The 19530-nt window shown below is 43.5% G+C and overlaps 1 protein-coding gene across 3 annotated transcripts in view; it reads left to right on the top strand.

Annotated features, from left to right (window-relative positions):
• Positions 1-18643: 18643 nt before the first annotated feature.
• The window catches only part of ATP6V0E2 (ATPase H+ transporting V0 subunit e2), a 29268-nt gene continuing 28381 nt past the window's right edge, over positions 18644-19530 (top strand). Inside the window, exon 1 of one of the 3 annotated variants that reach the window (XM_007504559.3) lies at positions 18644-19088. In XM_007504559.3, the coding sequence (XP_007504621.1) occupies positions 18985-19088 (104 nt within the window). In that variant the 5' untranslated portion in view covers positions 18644-18984. The remainder of the gene's footprint in view (positions 19089-19530) is intronic. The other 2 variants (XM_001363532.4, XM_056799868.1) reach the window with 2 other exon arrangements.

Consider the following 19530-nt stretch of genomic DNA (forward strand, 5'->3'; position numbering starts at 1 on the left):
CTGTTCTAACTCTCCTCAGGAGGAACGAGGGATGGGAGGAACGAGATCCTAAAATGCAACGACTGAGTACGAAGTGTATGTCTGTTGAGTAATATGTTTGTCTCTGTGTTATGTGTTGATGCGTAGAGGTGTGGGAGAGGGCCAAGGAAGAGGGAAAACCTAGTTTCTGGTTTTTTAAAAAAATTTTCCAATGAACAAGCCATCTATTTTCTTTCTTGCCCCCAAATTTAAAGAAAAAAAAACACTCCTAACAAATACACATAGATAAGCAAACAAATTCCCTCCGTCCCTGTCTAAAAATGTAGGTTTCATTACATGTTTTGAATCCATCACTTGAACAGTAGTGTACTTCATCACGAGGCCCCTGGAGCCACAGTTGGCTGTTGCAATGATCAGAGTTTGATCTGTTCTTGACTTCTGATTTATCTTTGGTCCTCAGTGAGGTTAGTCTTACCCTTTTTAAAAATTGATAGTCTATGTAATGTGATTTGGGGGATAATACTTCTCTAAGAAGTGCCAAAAAAAAAAAGATCTCCCACATTTAGCTTGTTTCAAGGCCTGAAATTTCACCATCAAAATCAAGGCCGAAGGTCCTGAAACTTCTTTTAATGACATTTCAGTCTTGGGAAAGGTAACACATGTAGTAGCTATTGCGGCGCATTTGGAAGAATTAGTGCTGTGGCTTAGTAGAAAGAATATTGGACTTGAATTCTCCTCTGATGCTAGCATTTGTTATATAATTTTGGGCAAATCACTTAACTTCTCAGCCTCAGTTTGCTTACAGGTATGGCAGGGCTTCTACAAAGCCTTCAAGTTCATCGTGGGGTTCACTGGGTAATCTCAGGTACACACGTGCTGCTCAGTTCTCCTTCCAATGCTGACTGATGGCAGCAACCAGGAATCAGATAGCAAAGTAGTTAGAACAGAAGAGCAAATGAAAGAACAAGGGAAATTCGATCTCTGCCCTGGCCCCTATACCTAGAGAGAAGCCAGCTTCCACACCTTCCTCTACCAGTGGGGAGGGAAGGTTTCTCAGACAACTCCTGACCCTCGGATGATGGAATACTACTCCCTGTCTCCTAGCAACCAGTTATAGCTCATTGCTGTTGCCATATGCTTTAAAGCTGCTGTTCACTGTCTTTGGCAAGTTACTGCTACTACTAATTCCTTGCTTGCAAGCTGCTACTGCCATCTACTGCAATTTACAACTGTAGCCCCTTCAAAGAAAGTGTTATTCTTTTGTGAGATTACTGTGGCCTGGAATTTCTGGGGCTAATCTGTGTATTTTCAGTTTTTTTTTTTAATCAAGACATCTAGCCTTCCTCCTATGGTAGTTTGCAAAACTGCCCCTGGGCTGCTGTGCATATAGGGATGGGGAAGAGCACCTAATACATGGCAAGTGGCTCCTGACTAAGCACTTTTACAAATATCTTGTTTGACTCAGATTTGTATGTCTCAGATGCTTTGATTTATCTCTCTTTTCAATGATATGGACATCCCCCTCCAGTACTGCAGATTGAAAGTCTCCTGTGATATTTCATCCTGTATGGTTCTTGTCTGTGTCTTCCTGCAAACCTTTGAAGGGGACCCACCTAATGTAGATGGGCCTTTTCTTGAATTTCTTGATGCCAGTGAAGCCAACAGAGGCTCTCTCAGTTATCCTTCCATCTCACTGCTTAATGAGCATACCTTCTTCTCTAGTCACACTTCTGTCTGGCACACCATTTCTTCCTTGGTAATATATTACAGCCCATTCACACTCATCATATACTTCTTCATCGTTCTTTGGGAGATATGATAGACTATGACTACCCAAAGCCTTTTCCCATCACTGGAAAAAATAAAGTTTAAAAATATAGATTTAAAAACTTTTGTGAAAGTGAGAGGCTTGGGGTTATGAAAAGCACGATGCAATTTCCCAAATGCAATCCAGCTCACTCTCTTTCTCCTGTTCAATTCTCGGCCCAGTTCATTGGGCCACTGCAGTATATGTGCTGATGGACCAGCTCTATGTGTTGACCCATACAACTGTATCAGTCTGGGAAACAGAAATTCTTTGTCCATTTGGTTTTTGCTAAGTGGATGGTTAAATGAACTCTTTTGGGTGACTATAGGGTTTCCTAAATCACGTAGCTAATGTTCTAGGGCATAATACAATCTTTTGTTTAGTTTTCAAAAAGGCCTATGATTTAGTAGAACAAAATCTGTCTCCAAAAAGGCATGTCCCATACAAACGTTAAAAATCATACACGAGTGACTTTGGCTTTTTCTGGAGCCCATCACCCTGACCAACAGCTCAGGATTTCATGGTAGAACCTATGGGAAGAAAGAGGTGGGAGGAGATATTTACCTGAAGCTCTGACCTACCCAGAGACCACCCTACCTAGGGACTCTGATCTACAAGGATGTTGCATACCTATATCCTGGGGGCTATGTAGTCTAGCTCTTTCACCAAGAGGGTAGACCTGAATGGCTCTGAACACCCTTTCTATACCCTCCTACTAGGAAGACTCCTGGCTGTGGGTAAGGGAAGGAAATAGAATGAGAGAATGGACAGCCATGGGCAAAAGGCAGAAGAGGTATAGCTAGTGAATTCTTAAGTATATGGGAGTAATTGTAAATGTAGGGTCTAAAGGGAATAAGGAAGATGGAGAGAGAGAGAGGGAAAGGGGTTGAGAGGGCAAAGATATTGTTCTTCCCCTTTCTTTCTTTTGGGGAGAGGCAGCCAAGTCCTGTCTCCTTGAGAGAGGGAGTATGTCTCTTCAGAGAATGGTTCTGGGAGATGGAGGACAAGAGACTAGAGGGGGAAGCCTTAGGAAGATGACACAATTCCCCCCCTTTAGGTCCAATCTATTCTTGAGAGGAAAGATGAGTTCCTATGCCTCTGTCTCCTCAGGACACCAGCTGTCAGTTTTCTCCAGGCTCTTAGAGCTACCCCACTCTCAAGGAGAGATGTCAGTCCCTTGGGGCTGACAGTAGTGGATCACTGGGATCCAGAGGTTAACACCCTTTTGAGGAGAGGTATGACCCTCCCCAAATCTTTAGTCCCCTTTACTATTGTTAGAAACTGACCCCGACCTAAATCTATATTAACAACTGATTTATTTGGGTTCAAACAGGGAAGGAGTGGTAAGGGTATCAAGAAGGGAAATGGGTGAACAGGGAACCCTACAATTTGTCCCCTCTGGCAAATTGGCCCTCCAAAGTCTGGGGGTTCAAGTTTTCTCAGCCTTGGTCCCTCTTTTTGCCAGCTGCCTTTTGGTCCCTACTCCTAAGCTAACTACTTGAATACAGGAGTTCAGGAGCAGATAAGGGAGAGAGATAGAGAGCGAGATCTTTGAAGGGGATCTCTGTGGATGGCTTTCTTTCAAGTCCCAGTCCACAATGTCCACTGATGGTTTTTGATTGCTGTTATTTAGAGCTGAGTGAGAGGTATCCAGGGGTTCAGAAAGAGACAGTTGATCTCTAGAGACACAGGCTTCTTCCCAGCTTAGATCTACCTCTTTCCACAGGCTCCTAGCTAGAAGTGCCTCAGTGGTCAGTTGGACTTCTCGAAGCTTCTGGTTCTTGCCTGGAACTTTCAGTTTTTTCTTCTTGCTCCTCCCCCACTCTCTCTGCAGCTGATCTGTCAGAGACTGCTGTCTCCCTCAAAGTGGACTATCTCCCCTCCTATCTTACATAATGCAAGAGTATGGTGAGGAGGTTTAGATCCATAGTCTAGGGCTCTGGAAGGAATATCCAAATCAGGATATTTTCTACTAGAATGGGTATCCAGGTCTCATAGGGCCCAGGTGTATAATACTCTAATTCCAGCCACCACAAGGACAGCTATACCTGTCCAGCTAGACTAATAGAATTTAGGTCTTAAGTATGGGGAGGGCATTTTCTGGAGGGATTAGTATTGGGAGAATTGGGCTTGGTATGAGCCAGAAACTCCAGAACATAAGTGGGCCCTGTTCCCTCCTCATAGAGTCAGTCCTCTCTCCCAGAGTCCATTAGCTGCTGTTCCCCCATTATGTTCAAGTAAAGCTTATGTCCTTCTTCCAATGCTACCTATTCTACTAGGCAGTTGTGGTGGGGACCGCTGGGTTGAAGTCTTGCCTTCAGCATTGTCTGATTATATAACTGTGAGCAAATCATCTAAGCTTCGTAGAACTAAAACTGTCAGGGACCCTCCCTAGAGGCCATTTAATTTTTTTTAATAGTTTGTTTTATCTGAATTCTAACTCTAAATTCAGCTCTTTCATTGGAGATGGATATCATTCCTTGCCATAAGTTCTTCAGAATTGTTCTGGATCATTACATTGCTCAGTCTTTCACGGTTGATCATCCCACAATATTGCTGTTACTGTGTACAATGTTCTGCTTCTGCTTATTTCACTCTGCATCAGTTCATGGAGGTCTTTCCTGCTCTTTCTGAAATTATCCTGTTCATCATTTCTTACAGCACAATAATATCCTACCAGTCATTCCCCAGTTGATGGACATTCCTTCAATTTCCAGTTCTTTGACACCAAAATAAGGGTTGCTATAAATATTTTTGTACAAGTTGGTCTTCCCCTGGCCTTTTTTTTTCTTTTTTGATACCTTGATACTAGCAACCTGCTAGTGGTACTACTGGATCAAAGCTTATGCTCAGTTTTATAGCCATTTGGGCACGATACAAATAAGGCCATTTTATCTTAAGACTTCATTTTACACTTGAGAAAACTTAGCATCAAAGGTGAGAGGTGAACCCATTCAAGTCTTTTGAATCCTGAACCAATGTTTTTCAATCACTGCCTCTCCACTTTCCTCATCTATAAAATGGAGATACTTATGGTTGAGAAAAATGCATTTAAAATTTTAAAGCCCCATGACTTAACCAATTACAGATTTGGTGTTTTGAGGTGATCTGGCCCCACTGCCTTATATTTTATAGCTTATTTGTATTGTCCATATAATATACATATTATAGCTTATTTAGCAGACCCTCAGTGAACATCCACCATGTGCACAGAGGCATTGCTTCATCTGGTTCCACTCCCCTGACTCTAAACTGAACTCTTCTTGCTCTCATTCCACCTCAGATGATAAAAGTTAGTGAGAAGCCCCCACCAACTCAAGGCAAGCCAGGCTAGGAGTGACTTTGGAAAGACAGTATGGCCAACCTGCTTCTGTGCAGAATGATGCTTAGCTCATCTTTGCATCCCTGGCAGGGTCAAGTAGTCTTCAGTTACTCAGTTTTCTTGTATAAATTATTCAACTTCCTTTCTGTGAGCTTAGTCTATGCCTCACATTCTGTTCTCAGTGAGGACAAAGAGAACACTTCAGGCCTGCTTTTCTTGCCTACCCTGGACCATGGCTACCAGGGGTCCCTCTTTAGAGTCATCTTGTTGACTGGACGTATCTGTTATTCATCTCCCACAGCTCCTATTGCCTTTTTTTTGCCCTTGTATTCCTGACCCTGCCAATGGAGACAAGAATTGCAGGAAGAGAATATGGATGGCTTAAGGAAGCCTCGCCTTATGATTAGATAAATAAAAATAAAATCTTACACTTGTGTAGCATTTTAAATTCATGAAACATTTTCACATCAATTACTTCTATTTGTTCTTCACAACAATCCAAATTACCCCCTTTGAAAGATGATGACATTGAGACACAAACTGTGGAATGATAGTGGATAGAGGCAGCAAGGTAGTGCAGTGGAATACATATACTGTGTGACCCTGGGCAAGTCACTTAAATTCTGCCTGCCTCAGTTTATGCAAAAGTAAAATAGGGGTAATAATAGCACTTACCTTGCAAGGTTGTTGTGATGATCAAATAAGATATTTGTAAAGTGCATAATACAGTGCTTGGCACATAGGAAGTGTTATATAAATGCTTTTTTCCCTACTCTATTTTTTCCTTCTCTATGGGACAATATATTTGTTGGGAAACCAAATAAAAATATAAAGCCATACCACACAGAAATTTGCCTTGACTAATATAATTTTGCAGCAACATTATTAAATAATCAAGTCCCACTGTATCAATCACAAAGTTTCCATAAAACCTTTCAGTGGGTTGCACATTTAAAACATTGTTCCTTTGGAATAACACTGGTTATTCCAGGTGTTTTCTTTAAATCATTTAACATGGAGTATCCCGGAATGTTAGGTGATTAAATGGCATTGTTACACTGTCCCACACTGCCTTTGGATGAATGAAACAGGATGGAAACGAACTGTATAAGAACAAAATTGGCTTCATCTGAAAGCGAAGGATGTGATGTGAGGGGTTCTGAGATGTTCCCCTAAGTCCTAAATATTTCTTTCCTCACCTAGCTCAATACCCTAAATTCCTCCATAAGTAACTCATTCTCTTGGGTTAGGTTTTATCCTTTACAGGCTCCTCTTTAAAATGTAAATATTTCTGAGAGACAAATAAGGTTAGTTCCAAAGAATAATAATATCCGTTTACTTGCTCTTTATCACTTACAAAGTACTTTAAATTTCATAAACTATTATCTCGTTTACTGTTCACCATAAGTCTCCAGAAGCAGGCACGGAAGGTGTCGTTTGTATTCTGCCAATACAGAAACCTGCTTGGAAAGGCTGAGATTCGTCGTAGGTCAAATAGCCAATTAGTAACAGATCTAGAGTGGAAACCTAGATATCCTGACTCTCAGTTTGGTACTTTTCCCACTGTGCGAGATTTGAGTTGATCACAGGAGAAGGCAGCCAGATAGCATGAGAGCACTAGGAGGAATAAAAAGCAAAGAAAGGGAAGATGGAAAACGGAAGAGAGCTTTGGGGCAGAGATCTCTCTTTCACAAAGGTTCCAGCAAATGGGGAGTCCTCCTCCTCCTCTATTCGCCACTATTGACTGTTGCTCTGTCTCCCAGTGGTTGCAAATTGTGAAGTTTGGGGTTGGAGGGAGAAGAGAAAGAAACAAAAGGGATGGGAAGAAGGAGGATGGGAGAAGAGAGAAGGGATAGAGGGAATGAAAGAAAGGCAGAAGGGAAAAAAGAGATGGATACAAAGAGGGAGAGAAGATAGAAAGACTGAGAGAAAAATGAAAGTGAGAATAGGAGGAATGAACAAAAGGGATGTGAGCCAAATATTGAGCTCAAGTGCTGGGAATACAAATACCAGAAGGAGACAGTATATCTTTAAAGAACCTGCATTTTAATGGGAGGGACAACACAAAAGAGAGTGGTGGCCAGGGAGGGTTACTTTGGTCCTGTAAGTTACAGGGATGGTGAGGGGAACTGAAGAGATAAGCAAAGGTAATGGAGGGAGGAAGAAAGAAGTGTAAAACGAGAGACAAGGAAAGGGGAAGCAAAAGGAGGAAAGAAAGAGATCATGAAGTACTGTTGTGTAGTGGTCCCTTGGATTCCCTGGGCTAAAGATTCTGGGCCCCAAATCAGTTTACCACCCTCTTTGCTTAGTTTTTCTTAACCAGTTCTTTGGCTAACTCAAATTCAGGTCTAGTTGTCTTATAATTGCATGACATTACTCCAATTTACAAAAGTGTGGTATCCCAGCAGCCAGTCTAGCCTGGTCCATGCTCATTTAACTTCTAGGACCATCTATGGGTCTGAGGGATGACCAAGGAGAGCAGTAAAGAGATCTAAGAGGAAGGAACCATTCAGCAGAAAAGCAAAGTGATCTGCCCCAAGTTGCACAGGTTGTTTGTGGCAGAACTTAGGCTGGATCTCCATTTTCCTGGCTCCTAATCCAACAATTTTTGTCTTGCACCGGATTGTGACCACCACGTCCCCTCTCAAAAGTCTCCTCCTTACCCTGGAAACAATATAGTAAATCAGAAAGATCAGAGATGTCGGGGGCTTGCAGTGAACTCTCATGGAACAGCAGAGAACTAGAAATGCAGGATGGTAAAACTTTATTATTGCAGAATAAAGATCAGCCAATGCTGTAAGCCTCCTTCTAGGTTCATGACACAGGACTGGAATCAACTGCACAAAGGTCTGAGATCACAGGATCATATATTTAGATGTAAACCTTAAAATTTCTTAGACTTATGAATGTTGGAAATTTCCCCATTGGGAAATTTCATACTTGAAAAAATTTCCTACTGATAGTGGGAACTCTGTTGGAATGTGGAACTCCTTGGCATGGGAGGGTCCTTCTCCTCCCTACTTAAGACTACTTTAGGACAGAAACCTTTTGCTAAACAATGGAAAGGGCTTTGACCTATGCTTAAGCATAGAACAGGAAGTTCTTTGAGTCATGATTGATTTTAGAATTGATACAATAGAGATACTTGGAATGACAGAACCAGGTCTTGGAAACTACAATCTCCACCCTACTCAGAGTAACAGGATTTAGGAAGGGCTGCAGCAAAGATCAAGATTGAATTATTTGAGAATATGACCTTCAACAGACATGTGCAAAGGGAGAGACCTCTGGGCGGTCCTGGGTTAAGCTAGAGCCACCATTGGCACAGGGGAGACATGGACAGTGATTGGTAGATGTGAGAACTGAGGGGAGGGAACTTAGATTATTTCCTTAAAGATAGCAGGGTCTGAGGACTGGAGAGGTGGCTCTGAAGGAGGTCTGAGAGGGAGGTTTGCTCTGAAGGCCTGAGAGAAGGCTTGCTCTGAAGGAGGTCTGAGAGGAGAGAGGTCCTGGAGGGAGAGCTTTTGGAGAGGTCTTGAAGGAGGCTGTGGAAGGAGAACTCAGGAGGAGTCAGAAGGAGAATTCTCTGGAACATTTCTTGAAAGGAGGCTCTCTTGAAGGTGGAGCCTGAGGTTGGCATGAGAAGCCTTACCTAGAGAGATCTTGGGTGAGTGATAAAACCAACTGACTGATTTATCTCTTAGGACTGAGGTCTAGGCCTTATTGGCTTGAGGCCTTCATTCTTATTCCTTTCTTACTTTCTCTCTTTTTCTATTGATTAATCAGTGTATTATAAATTAAATTTCTCTATAAAACCCAGTTGGCTTGGGCATATTCATAAATTGGGAATATATTCCCTGGTGACTATCTTATATTTATATAAAACCAGGACACAGTAGAAAACATATTTCAGCGGTCATAATTGTTATATATTTCCCTTGCTCCCAAACATTTTAATTATCACATTTTTATGGCTCCCACTCTCTTATCTACAACTATTTAATGCTTAAAACTTAATTTAAATCTAACATAGACCTGACAGGCCATTTAGTCCAATTCCCTCATTTTGCAGATGAGGAAACAGAGACTCAGAGAGGTTAAGCGACTTGTGCCACTATCACACCATCAGTTAAGTAGAAGAACTGGGAGGTGGAACTAAACAGTCTTGGGCTCTAGATCCTTAACTGTAATTTTTACACCATACTGCTGCCCTGCAGGAAAAGAAAGATGGTGCATTTGGATTTTTAATGGAGACCAGGGAGGACCACCCAATATTTTCCCTCCAAATAGAAGAATAAATCACTCTACTTTCATCCCAGACCTCAGATGACAGGGCAAGCAGAGAATTATTTGGACCTTGTTCAAGTACATTTTTTCTCTCATGATGGAAAAAAAGAACAGGGAGATCTCTTTAACTTTCAAAAGGTTCTTCAAGGGACAATTTCTCATGGAGGAAGAACTTTTTTTTTTCCTGTTCTTTAAGAAGAGTCTCACCAATGACTGCTAATCTTTGACTCAAGGTAGAAACCTTCAACACACACCCATAGAGAGAATTTCTTCCTCCCTAGCATGGAGGCTGGCACTTCATAAAGGGGCTATTAGGTCCCTATCTGGTGTCTTGTGAGTTAGCCAGCCATTCTTATCCTGTCTGTGAGAGAGAGAGAAAGGAGCTACAGTGATTCGATTCCCCTGGAGACTCCCAAGTGGCCTCACCCCCTGATCATCTTCTCAGCTGGCTCTTGGAAGCTGCTTCATACTCTGCCTCTTCTAGTGGCTGACCATGATGATGTCTCATAGAAGTGGTCCCTTCTTTCAGCACGGCACAATCCCCATTGCTAGAAAGTCTTCCGGCTCTTCATCATGGGTCTTTTGGTGGGCGAGCATAATCCTGTTGTCCCAGAAGGCCTTCCCACACACCCTGCACTGGTAAGGCTTTTCTTCTGGGCATGATGGGAGCAGTCCTTGGCCCCTTGGCTGGTGTACCCTCAGGTGGCTCTTCAAGTGCTGCTTCTGGTTACAGGCCTTCCCACATTCAGAGCAGGTGTATGGCCGTTCCCCAGTGTGTAAATAGTTAGTGTCTTCTTGTCTTTAAAACTCTTGCTACAGCTGACACAGGTGAAGGGACGCTCACCTATGTGGATGCGCTGATGGCTGACCAGATGGTGCTTCTTGCTGAAGCATCGGGAGCACCGGGAGCAAGTGAAGGGCCTCTCACCCGTGTAGACTCAGTGGTGGCTCCTGAGATGGTGCTTCTGGCTAAAGCACTTCCCACACTGAGGGCAGCAGTAGGGTCTCTCCTGGATATGGGTCCCCTTGTGGGAAACCAAGATCTGCTTGAGGTGGAAGCGCTGGCCACAGTCCCCACAGGTGACCATTTATATGCTGCTTGAGATTTCGGGCCTTTCTGAAGCCTTTCCCACACTGGAGGCACACATGGGGCCTTTTATCCTTGGAAACAGCATGCTCTGAAGGGGCATCTCTGAGCACATCTTCCACTCTATCGTGCTTTCCCACATGGATCTTTCCATGCTGCTTCAGGTCATGATGTATCCTTATTCAAGCTTACTCTCCTCTCAACTACTATGGATATTTGAGGAAATCTGTGCCCCAGGCTTATGAGAAGAATGTTTCCTTGCAAATTTCCTTACTCCACTATGTCAATAAATGGCTTTGCTTTGAGCTAATTATGTCCTTGGGCTGAGGATAGAGAAAAGGCAAACTATTGTTTTGAGTGGATATTGATGCCTAGAGTTATTCTGGGGGAGCCATATGTGTATGTGGGAGTTGGGGGAACCTATGACAGTCCCCTGCAGTCACTCTGGCATTCTGATATATTCATTCTTTTGACCTCCTCGACTGAAGCCAGAGGAAGATGGAGAAGGGAGGAGGATGTTGGATCCTGGACTGAATTTTTGGAAGGTGAAAGGGAAATTAGCAATGGTGGCAAGAGTCTATGCTCATTCATAGTCAAGTTTTAGATTTGTAACTATCAGGTCCAGGGAGCCAAACAATTTGTGCCAGTACCTCAAGAGTGCTGGTACAAGAAGAGAATGCAGTAAGAAAAGGCCTATTTTTACAAAGATCTTAGTGCCATTTATAACAGCAGAAAGTGAAAACAAATTATGGGCCAAATGACTGGGCAGTGGATGTAAAGGAACATTATATTGCTTCAAAAATAATATAAAAACATAGGAAGTGAGGCACAAGAGAAAAAAAATAGAGGCAGTAACTATAACAATGTAGATGGACATTTCTAAATAAACAATAAATAAATAAATTGGAACCTCTGGTTAAATACAGTAGATATTGGTGCTACTTCATTAAAAGTGAAAGAGCCCGGAAGTGAGATAGCTCAGTGGATTGAGAGCCAGAGCTAGAGACAGGAAGTTCTGGGTTTAAATCTGGATCTAGACACTTCTTAGCTGTGTGACCCTGGGCAAGTCACTATGGCCTAGCCCTTAACCCCTCTTCCACCTTGGAACCAATACACAGTACTGATTCTAAAACAGAAGATAAAGTAAAAAAAAAAAAGTTAAAGACCACAGCCTTCATTTCTTTAAACAAATAAGTAAGCAACAAAGTGTATGGTTGAATGTATTTTCTTCAAGTCTAGTGTGGTACTCTGTACACAGCAGGTACTTAATAAATGTTCGTTGCTGCAACGTCTAAAGGAGGACAACAAAGGATATAAAAGATACAGTCTAGGACTTCCTGGAGCTCCCAGGCTAAACTGGGAAGGAGGATCACTTGGGAGAAAGAAAGTTTATAAAGAAATGAATGCTGATAAAGAGAATGCAGACTGCTTAGATGGAGTCAGGAGGCTTAGAACCAGAGATCTGGGCAGTGATTGAAAGGTGGGAATCTGAAGCAAGACTTACCCCAGGGGCAGTTCAAGCCTTCGTTGTGGTTCTGGAGTCCCTCGTCCAAGGCTCTTCCTCCTGTTCAATTTTACAAATAATATCTGGGTTGGCAGCAGGATATCCTGGATCGAGAGAGCTGGTTGAGGGTGTCTTATAATCACATAGGTAGAACGCTAGGGCTCCGATATTGTCTATGAAATCTGACTCAGAGTACACATTTGTAATAGTTGGGGTGTCACCTTTTGTAGCAACGCATTTAAAATGGAAAGACTTGGACTGAGGGCGTCAGATGAGAAACATGCTGCTGACTGGCAGGGATGGGCAACGGGAAAAGACCAAGATCGTAGGGCGTGCACACGAGTCTGAGGGGCTGCATAAAAGGCAGAGGGTTGCACTGTCACAGGGTCATAGGATTTAGGGCTGTAAGAGACCTCACAGACCATCCACCCTCCGCCCATTTTACAAGAATGCTCTTGAGGCTCAGAGCGGTTATCTGAGTTGCTCATGGTCCCGAATGCAGTCAGATTCCAAATCCAATATTCTTTTCATGATCGCTCCAAATCCCACCCCGACACCCCATCTCCTGGAGCAAAAAAGCCCAACCAAGCAGAGGGCAAGGCTAGACTCTTCCGCGCTTGTTGAACAGTATGAGCCTTCAGGGATTCTGAGGAAATTTGTGGCTCTAGGCTTCCTGGCCCCACACACCTGGGGATTCCTGACTGGACAGCTACCAAGCAAGTAATCAACGCCCTCACCCATCGAGGTCACCAACTCATAGGTCCCCCTCATCACGTCCTGGTAAAGCTCCTTCTGTTGTTGGTCCAGCACTGCCCACTCCTCCTGGGAGAAGTAGACGGCCACCTCCTCGAATGTCACTGGCATCTGCAATGACAGCAACCACTCTGATCTGCTTGCACCCTGGACAAAGTCCTTAGGGACATAGAGAGGATATCCAGGGATCTCCATAGGTTCAACTAAGGCATACTTTCCAATTCCCTGCAAGGGCCCTGGAGCTCCTAGGGATTGGGGGGAATTAGGAAGATTCACTTGAATTTTTAAGGTGCCTCTCTACAGAACTTGGCTCAGCACACCTTTCCCTCCCCACTCCTTTAACTCTCTTATTGTAAAGGCTTTATGCTTCCATTATTTTTAGGCAATCAATGAATATAGATAAAAGTGATGGTTATATCAGGTCACACCCACTGCGGGTTGTCATGGCAACTCCACCATGAAGAGTAGTATGGACCATCATCAGCTAGTGGAATTAGAAGCAGTCTCATAGCAATCATTGTTCATCTGAAGGTGCCAAATAACAACAGGTCCCCTTGGCAGTGAAACTGCAGCCAACAGCTTCTATACCCCAGTGCTCTTTTCCATCCATCAATCAGCTATTTCGTCCAGGCTCTTTCCAAAGTCCATTTCTTAAATCCTTTGCTCAAGAATTATAATGAAATGATGAGATTTCCTAGAAAGCAAGCAATTTTATCACCTGGCCAACTATTTCCTTTTTTAAGATTCCTATTCATTTAAATGGGCCATTAATGGGATGAATTCAAAACAATGTGAGTTAAAGTACGATGGAGAACATGCCCATGGACTCATGTAGGCAGAAGGTTGTTCTCATGGGTCCTAGGGGATAAAGATCTGGGCTAGTTGATTCTAGCAATGACTTTGTTCTCCCGTGGACTAGCTTTATTTAGGATTTATACCTACATTCTTCCAAAAGAATATGAGATAACATTAAACCTTAGTGCAAAATTAGGAAAACTGCAGGTTAAAACAGAATATTGACTACTTAAAGAGAATCAGCCAGTTTGCAATGAGCTGATTACTACACTTAACTAAAATGAAGCAGTAGATTTAATGATTCTATGTTTGAACCCAAGTCAAGATGGGAAACACACTAATTTAACATCTTCTGACAATACCGAGTAACCACCTTTACCTATGGGGACAAAGTTTCTTTTGGAACTAGACTCAGAAATTTATCCCATGATTTCTAAGTTCAGAATAGTAAGATCCTAGCTTTGCCAAAAAAATGAACTTTTAGGAATTATCTAGCCCAATCCCCTCAATTTATGGGTGAGAAAATGGAGGCCTAGAGACATGTTTAAGGTCTCAAAGGAGTAAGCAGCCTGGCTTTGCACTATCCCCTAACCCAGGTCATCAGTCTCACAGAGCATGTTATTGGTTATAATCCTACACTTTAGGGTCAAAATTTCCCTCTTGTCCACAAAGCCTTCCTAGATCACTTCAGTACATGACAAACTTTCTCTTCTCTAAACCTCTTCCCCCCCCCCCAACCTTTATTTTCTGTCTTAGTATCAATTCTAAGACAGAGGAGTGGCAAGGGCTAGGCAGTTGAGGTCAAGTGATTTGTCCAGGATCAAATGGATAGGAAGTGTCCGAGGTCACATTTGAACCCAGGTCCTCTCAATTCTGAACCTGGCTCTCTATCAACATTCTTACCTACCTGCTCCTTCTTTGAATTTCTAACCAAAACAATAGCATGTTTCCACAGCACATATAAAAGTTAACAAATTCCTACCCTAATTTATAGCGATCTCAAAATTATTTTGTGAAATTAGTAAGAAGAATATAATGACCTCCATTTAACAGATGAGGACAGAGAGCCTCAATAATACTACGAAGCCATAAATACAATAATTATTTATCCCAATTTTTAGATGGGTAAACAGACTCAAAGAACCTCAGTAATCTCTAGAGGCAGAATATGTACTTTTGGCCTCTTTTTATGAATGAGGACACCAAGGGCCAGAAAGTTTAAATGGCTTGTCAGTGGTTACCAGCTGGTGAGTGGCAGTCGGGCCTCAAACATCTTGGGTTCATTCTACTATGCCACATTACCTCTCTTTACTATTGATTTCTCATCTGTACTGATTATATGGTACCTTGTTTTCTAGAGGCAGAATTAGTTGAAAGAGCCTCGAACTTGAACTGGAAGTTCCAGGTTTGGAACTAACTAATGATGCAAATTCTCTTATTTCTTCTGAGTCTGAGTTTCTTCCTATGAAAATGGGATGATAGTATTTGCATCACTTTCCTCACAGAGCTGTTTCAAGGGTCATTATAATCATATCCCCTGCCTGATTTCTCTTACTAAATAGCAAATTCCATGAGAATACAAATTCCTTGTATCCTTCACAGAGCATTTCCTATAAAGGATGCTTACTAAGTATTTGTTTAATAAGGAGAATAATATGGGAGATCTTATAAGAGAATGTGGATTGAAAATTGTGGTACAAAACATGAAGGAATGTACTTGTGGGTTAGGACACAAGGAATGAATAATTCAGTGAAACCCAGGAAGACTTATATGAAATGACATGATGTAAAGGAAGCAGAACCAGAAAAACATATAGTGACTGCAGTAATACAAATGGAAAGAATAATAAAATGAAACTCAACAGTGTGTAGTTGTAAAAAACAAGCTTTGCCCTGGAGAAGAGAAGAGAAAAATATATCTCCTTCCTATTGTGGAAAATTTGGGGGACTGTGAGCATGGAATGTTTCATAAGCTTTCAATTCAATTCAATAACATTTATTAAGTGCCAAACACTAGATAAACAAAGATAACAAATTGAACAGATCTTGTTCTTAAGAAGTTTACATTCCCCTGAGGTGGGGGCATGACAGAAATATAGACCTATGCCTATATAGACATCTATCTATCGATCTATCTATCGATCGATCGATTGATCTCTCTATCTATCTCTCTATCTCTCTATCTATCTATCTGTCTGTCTGTCTATCTATCTATCTGTCTGTCTGTCTATTGGCTATCTAACAGCTCCTAGTGCATACTATGTGCAGTGGTGTTTCCTTACTAAATGGACACGTTTTCCCACTGGGATTTGGGGGCAGATCTAACATCAGGAATGAGGCAATTCTTTCTGTTACCAAGTTATGCTGATTTCAGACCCTGAGAAAATAGCAGGTAGGTCAGCATCTTGCTTTAAAGACAATCTCATGGGGCTCTCAGTACAGTGTTTTGTTTTGCAAGGGCAAAGTTGCAACTACTGATTTTAACAATCTGTTTTATTATTCTTAGAAATTGGAGCCAGAAAGGATCTGGGAGCCATCTATTCTGACTCTCTCACTGTACAGATGTGGGAACAGGACCAGAGAAGGAAAGGTTATGCAGAAAGTTAATATTAGAGCCAGAACAAGAACCAGGTCTCCTGACTCCTAAATAATATTCCCTTTGGACACTAATTTTCAACTTTAACACATACTTGCAAAGGGAAGTGTAGAGAAATAGATCAGTAGGGACCACCACATTCAGGGCCACCTAGACCATCCTGTCTACTCATGGTTTTCAAATCCTAACTACTTGGGAAGTAAAAAAAAAAAAAGATCTGATCTAGCTGTAGAAAAGAGGGAATTCAATTCTCTTTGGGCTTCAGATGAAGTTTTCCAGCTTAGAATGTGTTTGGGATATAATGAGAGCATCATTACATGGATGGCCATCTACCCCATGGGCTTCTATGATTTATTGGGGGTAATCTTCAGGATACAATGGCCTGGAATACCCTTTAATCTGGTGTGGGTTATAAAATTGTCAAGGAAACAGCTGGACCCCAGGATCTTATGGAGATAGTTCAGTGGTGTGTTTCTTTTCTCACCCCACAAGCCCTCACTCCTAGCCATCCTTTCCATCACATTCCAATCTCACCAGCCTGATGCAAACTATAGAAGTGGAGGATGGATTCCAGTTCCCCAAGATCCAGAGGACAGAGTTGGTACTGCACTCATTCCTCTCACCCTTAAGGCTCCCTGCCATCCAAATGGTCAAGAAGCCTCAGTCCCCATCCCCCCTTCCCCCCCCCCCCCTCCAAGAGAACAGGGCCAGGCAAAGAGAAGAAGGGCCCAGTCCCCAGCTGGTCTCAGTCGCCTCTCTTTTCAAGCTGGGTCTTCTCGTGGGCCCGGGACTGCCCTGAGCGTTGGGTAGGAAATCCTACCTGCAGAGAGAGCCTTTTGGGCACCTGGGTTGCGCTCTGGCCCCAGACCGGCCCTGGGCCAGGGCTCTCCTGCATGCGATGCAGCTGGGACATTGGAAGCTCGTGCCACTGGAGGCAGGGGGCCTGGACCCTGGCCTGTCTCGGCTCCAGAAACTGGCCGGCGGTGGGTCCTGCTGGTCCAAGCCAAGCTGGACGGGAAACCTTCACGCACCACACGTACTCGGGGTGGAATGGGATGGTGATGGAGAGGTTGAAAGCAAAAGAAAGCAGGAGGAGGGAGAGGACGAAGGAAAGCAGCCAGCAGGAGGAAAGGGTTCAGCCGGCAGAGATTAGCAGGGTTGGGTCCAGGATGAACGTGAGGGGAGGAGTAGAGATCCAGTCCGAGACCAGACTAGGAGATGCTGGAGGAGACTGAATTTAAGAACATCTCACTTGCAAGAGATGCGCTTCATTATTCGAGTGGACCAATAGGCTGTGCAGGTTGGGAGACCTGGGAGACTCCCGCCTATTGCTACTACCTTCTTTCTTCCCTGGTGGCTTGTGGGACTTGTAGTACTTGCCCCCAGCCCCGAGACTACCACACCCACTGGCCATCCATCTTCCGGTTTACCACACCTCTGAGCCCCCAGGCGGGGAAACGAGGCCAGTGAGAAATGGTTAAAAGTCCTCTCTAACTTTAGAGGAAAAGATGCGAGACACTTAAGACGTAGGTTAGAGCATGGCAAAATCTGTCTCTGTACTTTTTCTTAGCAAAAGACTAGGATGGCATAATTTGAATGGTTGGTGTGCTTCTGCAGCCGGGGCTATCTAGACATGTACCAAAAAGTAAAAAGAAGTCGGGAGGGCTAGAGGCTGATCTTCATACTGCCCCTCTCATTTCTACCTTTGCAAAAGCTACAGGCTTTTTAAAGTTCAATTCAAACCTTTCCTCTTCCAGGAAGCCTTCAGCAGATCCCGGTCAGGCACCGCCCATCTCCTATTGGTAAAAACCTTTCCTCTCCAAGGCTACGAGATAATTCGTTTTTCTAATGTTCCTACGGAATGTTGTGAACAATAGTTACAAGTGCTTATGTCTTATTCCTCTCCTAGACTGAAAGTGAACTCTGGGGGCATGTTTAATCTAAAAATTTTTTTTTATTTCCACTAGGACCGAGCACAGTGATAGACACAAAGTAGGCTACTAATAAGTTTTTTAATTCGTTAATTAATTTTGAAATGATAGCTGAATAGCGAAAGCTGGTACATTGGAGAGAGCACCACATTGGATAGCAGAAGATCTGAGTTCGATTCCAACTTCTGTCATTTATCGTAGTATCACCGGATCTAGTCCAACCCATTCGTTTTGTAGATGAGGAAACTGAGACCTAGAAAGGTGAAATATCTTGTCCAGGTAGCAAAACTGGGAGTCGAACTTAGATCTTCTGTCCAAATCTATTACTCTTTCTACCTTTAGCTTGTGCAACAACAGACAGAGTCATCTCTCCATTCCTTAGTTTCCTTGTCTGCAAAATTAGAGCGTCCGAGAAGATGATTTTGAGGTCGCCTCCAGCTAAGGAGGCGTGATTTCTGTGAAAAGGAGGAAGAAAAGGTGAGATAATTTAATTATAACTGGAGAAGACGACACCGACTGTTTTTAACCCTTTCTGCCTCATACAGAACGCACATATCATAGATTTCTAGGAATCGCTGACTTGGGTTTTTATGTGCTGGATCCGGGTCAAGGTAGGGTTTAGAAAACCGAGTGAGCATTTGGGGAAGAGCGGAATCCTTCTGGGTCCTAAAAACCTCCTGGCCCCGCCCAGCCTGAGGCTGAGGGAGGCTACTGCGCATGCTTCCGCAGGCTTCCGTTTGCGGGCTCTCGGTTTACCTAAATTTGTCCGCTTAATCCAAGGCGGAGAAATCTGACGCAGCGGTTCGGATTGCCACTGCCGGGCCTTTGACCCAAGCTCTGAGCGTTCCATCCCCGCCTCCGACATTATAATCCATCTCGGAACATTTCATCCAGTGGTCCGAACATTCCAGCCCGGCTCAGCCATGACAGCTCATTCCTTCGCTGTCCCCATGGTTATCTTCACCACCTTTTGGGGCCTTATCGGTATTGCCGGGCCCTGGTTCGTGCCCAAGGGACCCAACCGCGGGTAAGAGAAGCCCCGCCGCCCTGCAGCCCTCACGAGTACCTGCTTGGCCCCCGGGTTCCCCTCCGTTGTCACTGGTGCCTTTAAGCATGATCCTTGCGCTTACCTGCCATCTCTTCATTTGAAAGTCCTTCCCCCTCCCCTCCCCTCCCAGCTCCCGTTTGCCTTTACGTGCCCCCACCTCCGGGCTATTTCTTCACTTCAGCCACTATTTATTGAATTGGTGCTGTGCTCCCATCCCTGGCGTACGAACTGTGGAGATGGATTCAAAGGAAAAGGTTGTCTCTTCGGTCAGCCTCCTGCAGGCAGGCGCGGTGCCTGCTCTAAAGGCTGTGCGCTTAATATTGTGCTCTGCACCTAGGAAGCGTTTGAGAACTGAAAGACAGGATAACCTGCCCAATAGGAGCTTACAGTTCATTGGAGAATGCCTCGTTTAGCAGAGAAA

The sequence above is a fragment of the Monodelphis domestica genome, chromosome 5 (genome assembly GCF_027887165.1).
Source record: "Monodelphis domestica isolate mMonDom1 chromosome 5, mMonDom1.pri, whole genome shotgun sequence".
NCBI classification, from domain to species: domain Eukaryota; kingdom Metazoa; phylum Chordata; class Mammalia; order Didelphimorphia; family Didelphidae; genus Monodelphis; species Monodelphis domestica.